Here is a 17,027-nt window from a genome sequence, read left to right as displayed (position 1 = left end):
CGGGCTTTCCAGCCTGACCTCCCTCCCTCGGCCCCGCCCTTCAGACCCTGCCCCCTCCCCCGCCTCGGCCCCGCCCCCGTCACCCCAGGGGGCTGGAGACGAGTCCCTGGCTTGCGAGCGGCCCTAGCAAGAGGCACAGGTGAGTCGCACTCGGCAGAAACCGCGGCTTCCTTCCCGCGCAGCCCAGGGAGGTGGGCCTAGCAGCAAACCCCACCACTCCGATGTCCTCCGGGGCCAGAGCTTGGCGGGCCGGAGAATTCCTGAGTGGGAAGGGCTAGGGAGGCCTAACCACCCAGGGCTATCAGGCCCGGAACTGTCGGCTCAGCTCCTGTCCGGGGCCCGGGATCACCCTTGGGGCCAGTTCCTTCCATTCCTCTAGCTGACTGCTCCTCTCCCCGCCGCTGTTTTCTTTATTTAAGGCTCGAGGGACCAACCTTACCTCACATCCTGGCTTGCCCTGCTGGGGAAAGGTGGGGTCCGCTGGCCAGACCCTGACAACCTTCCCGAGCCCCGGAGGTTTCAGCCCTACCACGACTCGCTTTTGTAAGTTGGGGTCTCAGAGGTGCCCTGTGGGCAGATGGGTCTAAAGTGCAGCCGCACGCTGGATTCCCTCCAGAGGACACTCTGGGTTTGAAGGGACCTTGCAGGCCCTTCCTACTGTGTCTGTCACAGATTAGGGTGAAGGAAGCCTAGACGAGCCTGGTCCAAGGACCTCCCTGCTTTCTGGCGGCCTGTTCAGCCAAAGACAGTCGACAAATAACAGGATTCCACTGCTTCAGGCTTGAACAAACGGGGGAGACTCTCCTCATAACCCAGTCTACAAGTGGGTAGGTTTTGCTACAGATTTAGACACAGCCCTATCCGGGCCAGTGTTACAGGGCTATCCAGACTGCATATGTGGGTGTAGCTCCAACCATCACACAGGCAGGAAAGAGGTGGCCACTCTTAATTTTGAGAAAGCAAACGTTCCCTCTCACCACATTCCACTGTAGCTAGCACTTTGCTCACAGCTGGTGACACGGTAAAGGGGGGGGGGATGGGGCCTTTAACCTGTCTCAGTCTTATGTGGCTGCCTGGGGAGTGGGGGTGGGGGGCTAACACTTCGAGGTCCACCTAGAGGAAGGGATAGCCCTGTGCAAGCAGCTGGGGTAGTCTTTCTGAAACACTCAACTCCAGCAACACTCTGTTACCTCCTCCACAAGACGAGGGGCTGTCAAGATAGTGCCTTTCTTCCTCTCATTCAGCCTGGCATCCTGAGGTTCTGGAGACATTTCCTGCAGCCCAGTGGCCTGCTGTACCTTCAGGTACACAGGGTTATGTAGGATGGGCTGTATCCCCAATGCTCCAGCTGCTGGGAGACAGGGTCCTGGAGCTGGACCCAGGGAACATTGGGTACCCGGGACCTAACTTTATCCTTATCTCACAGCCCGAACTTCTAGTGTGTGCCCTGTTCCCTTTAGGTAAACAAGAGGTAACAGGAGAGGTCAGGGGGTAAGTGACATGCTAGTGTCCAGTGTAGGCCTGTTGGCAGTAGGCAGGAGCAACCATGCATGGCATTGTTGCCACTTTGACTCTTCCAAACCCGCTGTCTGTTCTTCCCCCACCCCCCGGGGTGGTTGGCCCTGGGGGAGGCAGGGATGGTTTGGTGATAGGAACCTTTCTGCTCTGGGCACTTGTGTATCTCTACTTCCTGCCCATCTACAGCCCTCTGGAGCCGGTGGGCCCACAGAAGCCCTGCGTGACTCCCCTCAGAGACAGCAGGCGGAGGAGAGGCTGAGGACAGCTGTTGCTAGGCCTCCTCCCTGGCTGGCTGGGCTGGCCGTACCAGACACCAGCCACTGCTCATCCCGCCCCTTGCCAGCCTCTCTGTGGAGAGCAGCTCCAGGCCTTATCTGTAGGGCTGGGGAGGAAGACGGTTATCAGGTTGTTGGCAGCTACACTTTCCTGGTCTCTAAGGGCTGCATTGGCTGTGTCTCCCCTGATAACTGTCTCTGGAGGGAGGGGAGCCCCTCAGCCCACGGAAGAGGCCCTGGTTGGAAGTGCAGTGGCTTACATTCCTGAGCGTCTTGGCTGGGCCACCACCCTGCCTCCCTGGGCTGGAATTCCTTCCTTATCTGGTTCTTCAGATGTGACCCTGAGCTGGTTTCTGATCTAAGGGGTAAATCCCATCCCCTCCTTCCAGGCAGACCCTCCCTTAGCGGGAGCTTCTGTGAGTCTGATCTGATACCTGCCTCATCTCCATTGTGAATTGCTGTAGCTCCACCCCAGGCCTACAGCATGCAGTCCCAGGAGAGTGGCGTTCACTACAGCAGGTGGGACAGCAGCAGCCGGGATGAAGTCAGCATGTCCGCCATGTCCAGCTCAGAGGAGGCCTCATGCTATAAGAGGTACAGTCCCAACGGGCCAGCAGTCCCCCACTGTACTGACCAGCTTTGTCCAAGCCCAGCCCCTGTGTCAGCCTGCTCAGGTGCCTGTGGCGCTGGGTAGACAGGTAACTCCCACCTCTAGCAGAGCACTCAGGTCTACTTCTTCCCAAGCCTTTTCCTGACCTAGCCCGTCGCTTCCCCACACAAGCCCACTCAGGAACCTCCCTGTATCCCTGGCTTGGGTTCACTGGCCGTTCTCATTCTAGGATCTCCCAGAAGCTGTGCTCTGGCAAGCTGGGGATAGCCATGAAGGTGCTGGGTGGAGTGGCCCTCTTCTGGATCATCTTCATCTTGGGCTACATCACTGGCTACTACGTGCACAAGTGCAAATAAATGCTGGCCCACTCCCATCCCGGGGGATTCCCTCTCATGTACACAGACATCTGTGCAGACCCTCATCCATACAGACCCCAGAGCATATGAAGACGCCAGTGTGCACTGTCAACATGGCTCCCCACCTCCAGCATCCACGGTGGACCCAAGACTGAAACCCTAGCCCGGGCAGCCACCAGAGGCACACAGGCTGGAGACTAGGCTCGGCTCCAGCAGGGCAGCAGGGGACCTCCCCAGGCTCAGCTCTGCACCCAGGATGCCCAGATCCTTTGGCCGATGCTAGGTGGTATCTTCCCCAGCCTAGGGCGTAGCCCCATCTATAGCTGAGGTTGGGATGAGGGGTTTGGGCAGAGGCGTGCGTGGCAGCCCTCAGGGGTGAGCTTCTCCCTGTGGGCTGGGCTCCTGGTTTGTTAGGCTTTCCAGATTCCTGATTGTGCAGGGAGAGCCCTGAATGATGATTGTAGCTCTTACCTATTTTTTCCAGGGGACACGGACAGAGCCACAGAGACAGGACCTTTCTGTGCAGGGCTCAAGAGAGGTCTTCTCATCTCAAACACAACATTGCTTTCTTTAACAAACAGGGCATGCACTCCATGGCTTACCACCTCAGGAATGGCCCTGTGAGAAGCTGGGTGCCCTATCGGCTGCCTCCCCACCAGCCCCCACTCACGGAGAGTAGACAAATCACTGCTGAAGAGCAGTGGGTGACAGTGCTGTCCAGCCAGGCGTGACTTGTTCCAGGCCTGACCCTCCTCCACAGCTCCTCCTGGTCTTGGAATGTGCCCCTCCTGGCTGGCCCTCTCCCAAGAACACAGAGGGCCCAAGGGTCAGGATGTGGCTGGACCTGTTCCCTCCTTACTGGACCACGTGAGGACGAGGCCCTGAACACTTAAGGGTACTGTGGCTTGATGGGGACTTTGGTCCCCTCTCCAGTGGCCTAGGTAGGACTTTCCTGGATCACACCTTGCTCCCAGGGAGATGGTGCCAGGCTTGCAGGCTGTGACCTGAGGGTGGAGGGCACAGCGGCTGCACCCATCAGTAGCCAGAGAAGGGAGGCCAGAGGTCAACCCCTGTCGCTCCCTGGCCAGAGAGGCTGGTATGGCTGGCCTCCTCATCTCAAGGGGTTCCTGGTTTGGACTGTCGTAAGCTTCAGTGGTCCTCGTGTGGGAGTTGGCAGTGGAACTACTCCAACTGGCCTGGACCTCTGTAGAAATCTGGGCTTCAAGTCTAAGACTGCTCTGCCCCCACTCACAAATGAGGTAGCCTGAGCTACCTCAAGGCAGGCATTGTGGAGAGGTCCCGGCAATGGACCCCTTAAGGCCTAGTGGAGCCCTTGTCAAGAGGCAGTCCTTGGAGCAGGAGCAGATGTATGGTGGGACAGGGAGAAGGTGTGTTCCATGCAAGGGGCAGAACGTGAAAGGAAAGGGAGTGTTCCGAGTCTCCTACAGTCCTGTACTCCTGGGCTGACAGCCACAGGCAGGCATCTAGCCACATCCTGTACCCCACAGGGTCAGGTGCTTCCAGTCCACTCCTGGCAACTGTGCAGTAACCTTTGGGGAGCTGCTCAGTGACCCCAGGGTCATCAACACCCCGGTGGAGGTTCAGGCTGCTTTCCTATGTATGGTGTCTGCTACACCAGAGGACTGGTGGACTGAACACTGTCCCTGGGAGACGCACATGCTAAGGCTGCTAATGCAGGGATTGTTACCAAGGGTTTTTTATTAGTTTTATTAGAACAAAGAGGCATTCTGCTTGCAATGTAAAAACAGTTCCAAAAATCTCAATGAGTCTCACACCGGGGCTGTGCTGGATGGAGGTTTGGGAGAGCAGGAACTGGGGAGAAACAGGGTGGGCACAGGGCAGCTCCACCCTAAACGCTTAGGTAAGTTTTTGCCACAACCACCAGCTTTGTCCAGGGTCTGCCATGAGGGGCCTGGAGCCTCACTAGATCTGGCAGCTAAAGGCTCTCGCATACCCTTAGAACAGAATAGAACCCGGAAACAACCCCAACAGTCGTTCTTTTACAGAAGATAGAAATTGTCCTTTGAGGTCAGAGACCACCACTGAGGTCTGGTAAGGCATGGGGCCACCAAGTCCTTTCTGCAGCTGGCTGGGTCCTTAGGATCAAGCACTGTGGCTCCAGGAATGGCAGCTGTGTGCTGGGTACACACCAGCACATGCACAGAGAGACAGGCTGTGTTGAGCCTGCAGGGCCTGGTGGGCGGCACTCCTTCCTCAGCTACCGTATGACAGTCCACACACCAGCCTTCCCACCCACTCACAGACCACTGGCTGGCTACACAGGACTACATGGGCATGGCTGACTTCTGTGGCCCCGGCACAGATGTGCCAACAATGACCAGCACTCCAGTTGGAAGCACAGCTGTGGAAGGCAGATGCTGCCCGAGGACCATGGCAGCAGCACTGTGCCCAGAAACAAGCTCTAAGACTATGATCACAACATGATGCTCTCAACTGTCTTTGCACAGCTGATGTTGAAAAAAAATGCTATTAACATGTTGTAGAAAAATAAATACCGTTCAATAGACTGCCTGCCATCCAGCCTGAACTTACAGGGCACAGCGCGCGCACCAGGCTTGGTGCCTCTCCTAGTTACTGGCCACATGATTCAGAACACTTTCAGCAGTTATTTGAATGATCCATGAGGACAGTAGACAGGAGGATCATACCAGAGCTATAACGATGACAGATTCACATCACACAGTCACCTGGACAAAAGCAGACACCTCAAAACACCCAGTGAAAGGGAGAACAACCACCGGTCACACAGACATCTACAGCACACCTACAGGAGCCACAGGTGGGCAGACTGATGCAGCCTGGACCATCGTCAGCGAACCACGGTCACATAGGGAGGGAGGGTGACCAGGTCGGCCTTGGATGGGTACACCACTTTCAAGCTGCCTTCCAGGTCCACCACTCGGACCTGCTCCACCACCAGGGGGCACTGTCCATCCTTCCCAGCTCTCGGATTCAAGTTGGGATCAGAAAGCCCATGGCTGGCATCAGTCTCTGTCCCTGAGAGCATGTCTTCCTCTTTATTTTCTGAAGTGCTTTTGTTCAGTTCTGCCATTTTCTGCAAATAAAAATAACCTTTTTAACAGAAGTGGCCCAGGAAGTCGGGCTGTGCTAACACGCAGAGCAAGCACACAGCTATGTCAAGGGTGGGGATGCCAAGCTGCCCCTAAGCTGGCCCCCACTCGCTCACCAGGACGAGGCTGTCCATGATGTCCTTGCAGAGCTGCAGGCTGGTGGCACTTGTCACTTCCAAGAACACACTGCAGGTTGTTCTCTTGATCTAAAGAGTCAGATTTCACAAAAGAAGTTATTGGTGTTTGGGCCCAGATGATCAATGTTCTCAGGATTTATAAGCAAAGCTACAGAAGGCTGGAGGTACAGCCTGCCTGACTTGGCTGCATGAAGCCTGGGATTAAATCCCAGCACTGCATACACTGGGCACGATGTTGCATGCCTGTCACCCTAGCTTTAGGGTCGGAAGCTCATGGTAATTCTTAGCTTATGAAAACCTGTCTCAAAACCTAGACTGTGGAGCTGGCTCAGTGGTTAAGAGCACTGACTGCTCTTCCAGAGGTCCTGAGTTCAAATTCCAGCAACCACATGGTGGCTCACAACCACCTGTGATGTGATCTGATGTCCTCTTCTGCTGTGTCTGAAGACAGCTGTAGTGTAATTATATATATCATAAATAAGTAAATCTTGAATGTGTTACAAAGGGCTCCAGCCTCCTCTCCACAGCACTTCTGTCATAAGCTACTGGGTGGTGGGCAGCCTAGAGGACATGAGCTCACCTCAGACGCCAACTGCCTACCTTTGTCTTCTCACTGTTTGTTATAGGAGGGAAAGAGATCACGTCTCCCTCGGCATCCACAAGACAGGGGTAGTTCTCCTTCCCATCCAGGAGGTGAAGGTATCTGTGGGAGGAACCCAGGCATGTGTGAGCAAGCCAGTGGGGAAGCTCAACACTGCAGACCCAGCAGGTGCAGCATCACAGCCCAAGTGTGCAGCTATGGACACCAGAGCTGCCTCGGCCCGCATCCTTGACCCTGGAGGGGAAGCTGGATAGAGGCCTTAGGTCTGACAACCTTGACTCTGACCCTATCACGGAGAGCCTGACGGTTGCCAGGAGCAGGACACCCCTCCCCTGGCCTGGTCCTTTCATGTCGGGGAACCAGTTCCTCTTAGAGGAGTCTGGGGAGATTCCCTCCCCATCTGGTGGGTTTTGAGCTTCTGGCAACTGTAGGAGCTGAGGTACATCTGAACATGGTAGCAGCATGCTGACCGCAAGTACTGACACTGACACTGACCTGTGCAGCCCTGAGACACTCTGTCTTTTCTTCTGCTTTCTCTGTTCCTCAGCCTCTAGCTGCAGCTGCCGCACCAGCTCCTTGGCCTTGGCCTCTTTCCGCCCCAAAGGCACAATCTGTAGGAGCAGAACCCACAGTTCATCCCGCTGTGGAGGCCACCTTTGAGCATGAGGGATGCTGCACACCTCTCTGCACCTCAGTCTAGCTGGGGAGATCTGGAAGCAAGACCCTAAGGCCCATCACATGTAACACACTGGCTGGCTTCACCTCCAGAGACTCCTCTGGTGATGAGGTGCACAACACTCAGAGTGCCTAGCTGAGTTTCACTTTAAACCTAGTTCAAAAACAGTAACTGTTTCTAAGGACCCACGATTGCCGAGAGCCCGGTGGGGGGGATAGGATTTAGCTGCATGAGCTGTTGACTCCGGCATGCAGCTGGCACCAGAGTCCCTTCACCCCGGGTCTCTATGCCAAGTTTAAGCTCGGAGGCTAGCAGCCTGGAGCAGCACCTTGGTGAGTCAGCTCACACTACAGGTGCTCTGTAAGTGGAACATAAACCAAAACCATTGGCTAGAAGTCGGTGAGCTCGCTAGACACGGTGGCACATGCCCTTAATCCCAGGACCTGGGCGGCAGAAGAACAGAGATCTCTGAGTTAAAGTCCAGTGTAGCTAGGACCAGAGTGAGGCCCCATCTCATTTGCACACTAAGCCCTGGGCCTCAGAAAGAGAGCAGAAACCATGTCCCGTGTGTGCACTTGCCTGCAAGATACCAGGTTAAGCTTTCCAGGTCCAACCCCAGCCTGTGAATCTGCTAAAGCAAAGGGCAAGTGCAGACAGAAGAGGTAGGTAAGTTGGCACCTTGAGGTCCTCTGGAGGCCGCGCTGCATACAGCAGGGGTCCACGCACAGCTTGTAGGTCATGGGTCGCGATGGTCGCTGCTGTCCTCTTCTCACAGAGGTCGTCATGGAGCTTCGTCTACAGAGGAGAGCACAGCAGAGGCTTCAGGGTCCCTGCTGTCCAGGGAGGCACCTTCATGTAAGCCATGAGCTACAGAGTCTGCAAGCTCGACACAGCCAAGTGGCCCCATCCGACACCTCTGTCTCCACCATGTGCTTCTCTGGTCCCCGCAGCCTTTCTGTCTCTTAGTTCTAGAACATGGCACTTACATTTTAAAGACCTTTCATTTTAACCTACTGCTTCATCTACAAGACAGACTGCAGGAATGTGACTAAGCTGGGAATGGCTGGGGACAGAGCACCACTGGCTTCCTCTGGTCTTGCTGGTATAGGCTGGACCTGTCTGCTGGGCACAAATGGAAAGATGTGCTTCTCATTCCTCACAGGAAGCAGATGCCAGAGGTGCCTTAGGGAGTGGTCCAGCCTGATCTACTCATCACCACCTTCCTTACCCTGGCCCTGGTTGTTTTGGTTTTTCGAGACAGGGTTTCTGTGTCCTGGCTATCCTGAAACTAGCGCTGTAGAGCAGATGGCCTTGAACTCAGAGAGCTTGTCCTCCTGTCCCTGCCTCTCAAATGCTGCGATTAAAGTGTGGGCCACCATTGCCTGGCTGTTATTATTTTGGAGATTGACTCTCTCTATTGTAGCCTTGGCTAGCCTGGAACTTGCTATGTAGACTAGGCTGGCCTCAAACTCCCAGAGACTCGTCTGCCTCTGCTGGATTAAAGGTATGTACTACCATACTTAAACACAGGAGACAATTTTAACATGGTCTGCAGAAATTAGCAATGTCTCCTAATATCAAACATAATCAATAAATTTATGTCCCAACTATGACAACATGTGGAAGCTTGTGGAGGAACCGAAGTCCAGCACATACTTGACAAGGGTGTGCTCTGGGGACCAAGCATCTACTGGGGATGGGCAGGGATCTTCTTCACCCTGAGCTAGAAAAACTGAGGCATAGAAACCCCCGTCTCCTGTCTGACTTGACTGCTAGTCCCAATGGTGTACCCAGCACGCAGAGTCCCCAAGTCTGCCTGCTGCATGCATGCCCACCCCACATGCAGCCAAGTCTGCCTGCCGAGTGCCCACCTGGGAGTTGAGGAAGCGACGGAGTGCATTTCCTGGCTGCAGGTCCATGCCTCTCACGACGGCCCCCACAATGTATGGACGCACGTCCCTGACCTCCGGGCTCACCCTGACTGTCAGGGGCGTGGGGTTCTCCGAGACGTGCAAGACCTTGAGCATCAGCCTGGCTGAGTCTGCTACTTCCTCCTCGCCCTCCCCACTCTCCCGACGCTGCTTCCGATCCCGCTTCTTCTTTCTGTCCTCCTTCTCAGAGCCCTCTTGCCGGCCCTTGCTCCGACCGCCACGGCCACCAGCACGCAGGTACTCTAGGATGGACTTAGTCTGGCAGCCACCCACCATCTTCTCCAGGCGCTTGTCTCGAAGCCTGTTCCCTCGAAAGTTGATCTCTTTGAGCTTGGGGCAGTCTGCCAGTTCAGCAGGGATCTCTGTCAGCTGGTTGTTAGAGAGATCCAGTGTCTGCAGTGAGAAGGAGAGTTAGGACAGCCAGGCTTGGACAGGTGACAACACTGAGAAGAACTGGGACAGTGGGTCTGGGCAGGTTAACACTTTCTACTGGGGTTCAGCCCAAAAGCCACAGGCAGGCTAGTCCGAGGGTTACCTGCATGGCCATAACTGCCCCCTGCCCCGCCCCTCACCCCCTTGGTTCACAGAGAATTCAACATGTCAGATCTGCAATTAGAGTACCACTCAGACCTGTCAGAAGAGGACAGACCAGGACCTCTTGCAATCTCAAACAGGCTCCCCAAAGGGTGCCCACCCATCTCTTCAATGTAATGACAAAACAGAGAAATACTAACAAACCCTCTCCCCACACCAAGCATGGCATCGCCAGGGGTACACGACCTCCTTTCATCTTTCATGAGGGTGGGCTGGAGAAAGGTAGTAAGTAAGTAGTGTTCATACCGCACACACAATGCCAGGGACTGTGGGAAAGAACTTCCTGCTGCTATTCTACTGATGGACAATGCTGCTGCTTTCAACACACTGGAAGAGTGGGCAGCCCTCCAGCCTCCAGGTTCCAACTGGAGGAGAGGAGCTCAATGGCCAGTGGGTATCAAGAACTCCTTCCCTAGGGAGATGTAAACAAATGCCTACCCTGCCTTAGAGAGCAGTTATGTCCACCTTGGGATCCAGTGAGTTTAATAGCTTTCTTACAGAACACGAGGAAGGGTCACTTACAGGAATCCATGCTGCTGCAGTTAACACAGCATGGACGATGGCTTCCCCAAATCACAAGGCCTCCTGTAACTGGGGTAAAGCTACATACAAGTGGCTACGAGGGACTGAGGTCAGTTCCAAGGACCCTCTCTCCTCTGAGGGACATCAATATCAGCACGCCTGATGGTGGCGCTCTCTCACAGCGGTCACAGCTGCTCTGATGAGGATGATGGCTGTTATGTCCAGAGGACTGTGTTTATACCAGGAAACCTGAGGCATCTGTTCGAGCTTCTTCGCATGCCTGGCCTGGAAGCAGTTTTGAGAACCATAATACACAAACACCTCTTTCTCAGGGCTGGTGGGGACTCTGGTCCACCTTAGTTTTTGTTCTTACATCAAGCACCATTCTGGAGGAGCCTGGGAGAGGCGTACAGCAACCATAGGTGATACCTCGCCTCTGTACTCAGTCTGTGGCAGCTGAGTTCTAGGAACATGGGTGTGGAAACAGGAGGATGACTGCACAGGCCTGACAGCTACTGATACATGTCTGCTCTGGATGGCGGGGCTGCTGAGCCTCTACCTCTGAAGCAGCAAGTGAGAAGGAAATCTGTTTGGCTCAAGGTATCAGGCTGCTTGGTGTGGAGAAGACACAGGACAGAGGGCCTCTGGACATACCACCAAGGTACAGCAGGCACTCAGGAGGCAGAGGACAACTATAGACGCTAAAGGAGAGAAGTCTGAAAGAGAGAAACATGGCCCTTGAGGGGGAAGAGGCCAGACAAGAGCAAGGCCTGCTTGGTGAATGCAAGGCAGGCCACCCCGCAGGGGAGTCACCAGGAGCCGCTCAGCTGGCCTTGTCCTTGATGAAGAGCTTCTGTGAATACAGACTCAGAGCGAGTAGCTTTCATCTTTAAGATGTCTCAGATTTGGGTATTCGTGTAAACATAATGAGGTATCTCAGACAGAGCTCAGGTTGAAGCAGAGGCCCAGCTGCTTTACGCACACCTGCACACAGATGAAGCAAGCTCATCAGTCTCTCAGTGCTGAGTGACTGCAGCCTGCCACATAGAATCGGGTTGGCATTTTCCACGGTGCAGTCACCAGCCTCAGATGAGTCTGGGTCTCAGACCTGTACCCTGTCACAGATCCACTCCCACTGGAGGCAGAGGCCTCTCAGGACTTAGCTGGCTCCCTAATATACACCGAGGACCACTGTGACACTGTCACACACCACTGTGACACTATCAGGAACCAAGTCATGGGGGGGCTCTGAGCCAGACTACCAGAGCCTGTCCTTCCTCCCAACCCTGTAAGGTCGCCAGCCCAGAGAACTGGCTCACTGGAAGCCTGATGGATGGCACGAGCCTTCTACAACAGTCAGTTTGCAACGGCCTGTCTGTACCCCTGAGTATACAGAACACCTGCACTCCCTGAAGGAGCCTTGTGAAAATGCCCATGGACGACGGTGGGATGAAGACACACTTCTCAAACACTGGACTGAATGACGTGTTTCTGCTTCCACTGTTAAAATGAAATTTACTGAAGACCTGGAAGAGCAATAAGCAGAGAAGAGGGATGGTGGCAGGGCTAAGTGTTCAGCACAGTCTCACAAACAGCCATCAGACAGGGGCATCATCCAGGGACGCCATCTGACAGGGGCAGGCCAGAGCAGGAAGCCACAGTCCGAACGCCAGGTGAGCATCTGCCCCGGTCCTGTGAGTTAGAGGCAGGTGGGTCTGGCCCACAGCCACAGGGTAAAGCGTCCTTGTGAGAAAGCTGATGCCTGCTCATGGTTAGCCAGCTCTTGGTGCCTGGAGGGGTCACCTTGTCATGGGAGTGGGGCCAGGGTTCTAAGGTCTGATGGGCGAGCACAGACAAGAAGCCTTCTGGTCCTCCTGTGTGGAAGGACACCAAAGGCTGAAGCAGGGCAGGTGTGCTAGCCTCCCAGTGCCCGCAGGAAGCTGTGAATGGCTGTGCTTGCGGCACATGGATGCCTTTCAGAGCGTGCCCAACATCTTACATCAGAACTTCCAGAGGAACACAAACCCCCTCTGCTGAGAAAGGGAGCACAACATAGCGGTGAGGCCCATGTGAGATGTCTGTCGTCTGTGAGACACACGCCAGGGACCACTACAATCTCAGAAACCACAGCGTGTCAATGGCTGACACAAAGACAGGTACCATATTACAACAGTCATCACCCTTCTGGAAAACCAAAATATCTGCTACATAGGAAGGCAGAACAGTGTACAGCCTGTGTCCTACCTCAGCCATAGGGATGCCTATGACACAGAGGACCAAGGTACCTCAGGGAGTCCCATCCCACAACCTCCTCCAGGAGATACAAAAACAAACAAACAAACAAACAAAAAACAAAAACAAAACAAAACAGAACAGGTGTCATCTTGTAGCCTCGCTAGCCCATCTCTTCACCCCACCAGAGGGTGTGTGTGTGTTAAACACACACGCGCATGCGCACACACACAGGCATAACTAGCAAAGTGAGCTCTGATCTCTCAAGAGCAAATTTACTTGCTAATCCATCATTAGGAAAGGGCTGCATAACTCGAGGATGAGAAGACAGGGACTCACTATGCCAAGAATGCAGGGGATAGGGGATGTGGTAGGAGGATTGACACAGTCAGATAGACAAGACTGGATGGTGGAGATCCTAGACTGGAGTGAGGTCTGGTTGGGGCTTTGCATTGTCTGCCTTCCCATCCCTCACTCAGCAGACAATGAGTACCTGGCAGGCGTCAGGCACAACAGGAGCCTGGGCCCACAAAGAGACCAATCTCTTACACAAGACAGACTCAGGAAACCTCTAGGTGTGCTGTTGGCTTTAAGTAGGCACTTCAGCTTTCTATGAAACTAAGCCACGACCCCACCCTCTGAACCTCTAAAGGCTGTTGTTACGAATGAACACGCCAATTCCAGTTCTCTCGTGTTTTTGTGACACACGCCCAACCACCCCACACCTGGCTCTCTGCTCTTGGATTTCTTCCCACATAAGAAGCCTAAAATTGATAACTTTCAAACTGCCACACGTTCAGAGACTCCTGAGTTCGCAGGTCTGAGAATGAGAAGACGGACCGGCTGCGGAGGTAAAGACATCCTCCAAGGAGGGACAGCAGGGCGCGTCCCCCTCCCCTCCGGCCTCACTGACCTTGAGCGAAGCCAGGTGTGCGATGTCTGGGCTGAGCTCCCGCAGGCAGTTGTCCGCAGCTGCCAGCTCACTAAGCAGGGGCAGAGCTCCTGGCCGGAAGAGTTCGGCGGGGAAGGAGTCCAAGCAGTTGCCGGTGAGGTTGAGGCTCTGCAGGCGAGGGGCGCAGCGCGCCAGGTCGGCGGGCAGCTCGCGCAGGCGGTTGCCGCTGAGGTTGAGGCTCTGTAGCTGCGGCAGACCCGGGGGCTCGGCGGGGCCCAGGCCCTCGCCCGGCGGTAGCGTCTCCAGCGCGTTGCCCGACAGGTCGAGCACGCGCAGCGCGGGCAGCGGCCCCAGCTCAGGGCTCAGGCCGGGACCCAGCGCGTTACGCCGCAATACCAGGCTGTGCAGCTGTGGCAGGCCCTGCGCAAGGCCGGGCCCCGGGGCGCGCAGACTGCCGCAGCCGCTTACCTCGAGGTAGTGCAGCAGCGGTAGCGTGAAGAGCCGCGGCGGCAGCCGCCCGCCCGCCGCCTTCACCCTCTCCTCCAGCCCAGGCCCAGTCAGCAGCAGCTCGCGACGTCGCTCGCGCTCCGCCAGCTCCAGCTCTGGCCAGGCCTCGGACACTGCCATAGCCGCCGCCATCACGCCGACCGTGCGCCGCTTCCGGAGTGCGGCGCCTTATTTCCGGCGGGTGCCGGAAATGATTATAGAGAACACACTAGCTCGCCAGAGAGTCTCGACGCAGGGGTTTGTGGGACGGGTGTGTGGAGCGGCTCTATTTTAAGCCCCAGCCTCACACAGGCTGTGTAGTGTGGATGTGGAGAGTCCTAGGAACCAATATGTTAGGTGGTCACCTTTCCTACCACCCAGATACCAACTAAAGACAATTATTCTGGGGATGTAACTTACTTAGTAGAGCTCTTGTCTGGCATGTATAAAGTTCTCAGTTTGATTCTCAGAGCAGCATAAATGAGGCATGGTGGTGCACACACCTGTCATCCCAGCACTCAGTAGGTCGAGGCCTGATTAGGAAGGAGTTCATGATATAAATCCTCGGCCCCATAGAAAGTTTGAGGCCAGTCTGGGCGACATGAGACTATATTTCAAAAATAATAAAAGAGGAAACGAGAAAGATTTTGTTAATGTGGCATAATGGAATGAGGAAAAGAGATAAAGGGCTCTCTGTACTGAGTGGTTTTACGTGTGTCAAATTGACACAAGCTGAAGTTATCACAGAGAAAGGGGCCTCAATTGAGAAAATGCCTCCACGAGGCCCACTTGTAAGGCATTTTCTCAACTAGTGATCAAGGCTGGGCCCGTTGTGGGTGTTGCTGTCCCTGAACTGGTATTCCTGGGTTCTATAAGAGAGCAAGCTGAACAAGGCAGGGGAAGCAAGCTAGTAAGTAATATCCTTCCATGGCCTCTGCATCAGCTCCTGCTTCCTGACCTGTGTGAGTTCCAGTCCTGACTTTCCTTTGGTGATGAACAGCAACACGAGTGTTAAGCTGAATAAACCCTTTCCTCCCCAGCTTGCTTCTTGGTCATGATGTTTGTGCAGGACTAGGAAGCCTGACTAAGACAGGATCCAAAGCCCACGCCTACCCCTAACCTCGTCTGTCTTCAAGGTACTGATATGAACCTTGGGACAGGCAACAAGAGATAGTCCAAATGGTAGAAACATGTCAGCCCAAGGCTCAATTCCAAGTACTGGGGTTTGGAAGTTAGGCACCAGTTTCAGGCCAGGGTCTGATCCAACCACCTTTATTATGTTTTGGTTCTGCAAGGCAATCCCAGAGGTTGAAGTTGTTTTATCTTCCAAGGAAGACAGCTAACAAGTTTCCATAGGTGCTAATTAACGCACCAGGGGGAGGTCTAGTGGTTAGAAATGGGTCAGGACAAACTCACTGCATTACGACAGGAATGTACTTGGATTATCATAAAATAATATGGAAGGCAGGCACATCTGTGGGTTAATGATTTTTTTTTTTTTTTTGTGGTTTGCTAGGAAACTGTTCAGGAAAACCCAGCCGGGGTGACTGGGGACAGGAGGCAGTCACAGTACTTATGACTCAGGATGGCTGCAGTTATGTCAAGAGGAACCCATGCAAATAGAAAGGCCTGGCCATCAAGGTTCTTTAAAAGAGAAGCAGGAGAGAAGGAAGCAGATAGATGGACAGTGCCAGCCTCAGTCTGGAGTTGTCACAGAGACAGCCCTTGGATTTGGAAAAGGCAAGCAAATGGGTTCTCCACTGGAAATGGACCTCATGCATGTCTTAGCCCACAAAGACCTATACCAGACCTCAGAATGGCAGGACTATAAAGTGAAGCCTCTATGTTGTGGGAAGCCACCAGGGTTGTGCTAACTTTCTAAGGAAGCATTGGGAAGTATTGTGTATTCAGATGCAATTATACTATCCCCCATCTTGGGTTTTAGACTGGGTTTAAGGTGTTTGTTCTGTGACTAAGTGTAAGAGTCCTCTGGAAGACACACATGTCTTTGTTGAAAGTCTCCCCCCACCCCTTTTTAGTCAGAGCTCTTCTAGTACTTGATGTGACTTGAGAAGTCACAAGATGTTGTGAATTCATTCTACGGGATGAATTCTCTGTTCTGTACATAGCTTAGTGTCTTTCAGCTTCTTGGTAGTAAACAACTTATTCTGACAGAACTGTGAAGTGTGGCCCTTGCCTGGCAGCTGGAGAAAACCCAGGACACTGTGACGTTATCTCGCTGAGTGAATTCTCCATTCTGCACACAAGAGGGCAAGCTCATTTTAAAACACTGTTTTAGAGACCCGGCTCTCCCAAGTCTCTCTCCTCATCAAAAGTAAGGGCAGAGCTACTCTACTAACTTCAGTGATGTACAACATCCCCCCTCCCTTCCTTCTTTCCAGGTAGGGCTGCATGTAGCTAGCCCAGGTTAGCCTGTAATTCAGTTGTAGCCAAAGGATGTCTTGGAACTTGAGATCCCCTGCTTTCAATCCTAACGTGCAGGGAGATAATCAATCCTAGGGTCTTGTGCACACTAGGCAGGCACGCCATCAGTTGAGCCCCATCTCCAGCCCTACAATTGCTTGCTCTGTAATTACTACTGTGAGCAGCATATAGTGGTGTCTGCCTTTAATTTCAGCACTGGGAGGCAGAGGTGGGTGGATCTCTGAGTTCAAGGTAAGTCTGGTCTACACCTTGGGCTCCAAGACAGCCAGGGCTGCATAGTTAGATCTGACTCAAAAACAAAAACAGGGCGGGAGAGATAGCTTGGTGGCTAAGAGGATTTGTTGCTCTTGCAGTGGATCTGGGTTCAGCTTCCAGTACTTACACGATACCTCCTAACCACCTTATAACTCCAGTCCAGAGGGCCTGGTGCCCTCGTCTGACCTCCATGGGCACCAGGCACACACATGGTGCAAAGCACACATATAAAGAATATAATAAAAAACCAATATCTATGTAAAAATTGTGGTGACAACTTTGACATTAAAAAACCTAGAAATATTAAGAATATAGTTTTGTTCCAGTCCCAGGTGAGGATGTGGGGCTGCTTCAGACTGTCCGAAGCAGCTGACTATGATTTAT

General features: G+C 53.8%; 2 protein-coding genes across 5 annotated transcripts; one reads left to right on the top strand and one right to left on the bottom strand.

The window, feature by feature from the left end:
- Positions 1-78: 78 nt before the first annotated feature.
- Positions 79-5,308, top strand: Smim1 (small integral membrane protein 1 (Vel blood group)). 3 transcript variants are annotated; one of them, XM_087550786.1, is made up of 4 exons: positions 79-139; positions 420-543; positions 2,183-2,387; positions 2,633-5,308. In XM_087550786.1, the coding sequence occupies exons 3-4, from the start codon at positions 2,278-2,280 to the stop codon at positions 2,757-2,759; spliced, it is 237 nt and encodes a 78-aa protein (XP_087406912.1). In that variant the 5' UTR covers positions 79-139; positions 420-543; positions 2,183-2,277; the 3' UTR covers positions 2,760-5,308.
- On the bottom strand, positions 4,461-14,126 carry Lrrc47 (leucine rich repeat containing 47). 2 transcript variants are annotated; one of them, NM_001135666.1, is made up of 7 exons: positions 13,479-14,096; positions 9,158-9,610; positions 7,965-8,081; positions 7,106-7,221; positions 6,610-6,712; positions 5,989-6,078; positions 4,461-5,856 (listed from the first exon to the last, which is right to left on the bottom strand). In NM_001135666.1, the coding sequence occupies exons 1-7, from the start codon at positions 14,094-14,096 to the stop codon at positions 5,611-5,613; spliced, it is 1,743 nt and encodes a 580-aa protein (NP_001129138.1). In that variant the 3' UTR covers positions 4,461-5,610. The 2 variants fall into 2 exon arrangements, 1 of the variants encoding a protein (NP_001129138.1); XR_015619940.1 differs by lacking the exon at positions 7,106-7,221 and having other exon boundaries at positions 13,479-14,126.
- Positions 14,127-17,027: the final 2,901 nt, after the last annotated feature.

This window comes from Rattus norvegicus, chromosome 5 (genome assembly GCF_021556685.1).
Source record: "Rattus norvegicus strain SHRSP/BbbUtx chromosome 5, alternate assembly SHRSP_T2T, whole genome shotgun sequence".
In the NCBI taxonomy this organism is placed as follows: Eukaryota; Metazoa; Chordata; class Mammalia; order Rodentia; family Muridae; genus Rattus; species Rattus norvegicus.
The sequence above is the reverse complement of the archived record's forward strand: the minus strand, read 5'-3'. Positions and strand labels throughout refer to the sequence as shown.

Coding starts and splice junctions, on each gene's coding strand:
- Smim1 (XM_087550786.1), top strand. CDS start 2,278: ATGCAGTCCCAGGAGAGTGGCGTTCACTACAGCAGGTGGGACAGCAGC. Junction 2,388..2,632: donor GAGGCCTCATGCTATAAGAG/GTACAGTCCCAA, acceptor TTCTCATTCTAG/GATCTCCCAGAAGCTGTGCT.
- Lrrc47 (NM_001135666.1), bottom strand. CDS start 14,096: ATGGCGGCGGCTATGGCAGTGTCCGAGGCCTGGCCAGAGCTGGAGCTG. Junction 7,222..7,964: donor GGCCTCCAGAGGACCTCAAG/GTGCCAACTTAC, acceptor CTGCTCCTACAG/ATTGTGCCTTTGGGGCGGAA. Junction 6,079..6,609: donor CAAACAGTGAGAAGACAAAG/GTAGGCAGTTGG, acceptor CTGACTCTTTAG/ATCAAGAGAACAACCTGCAG.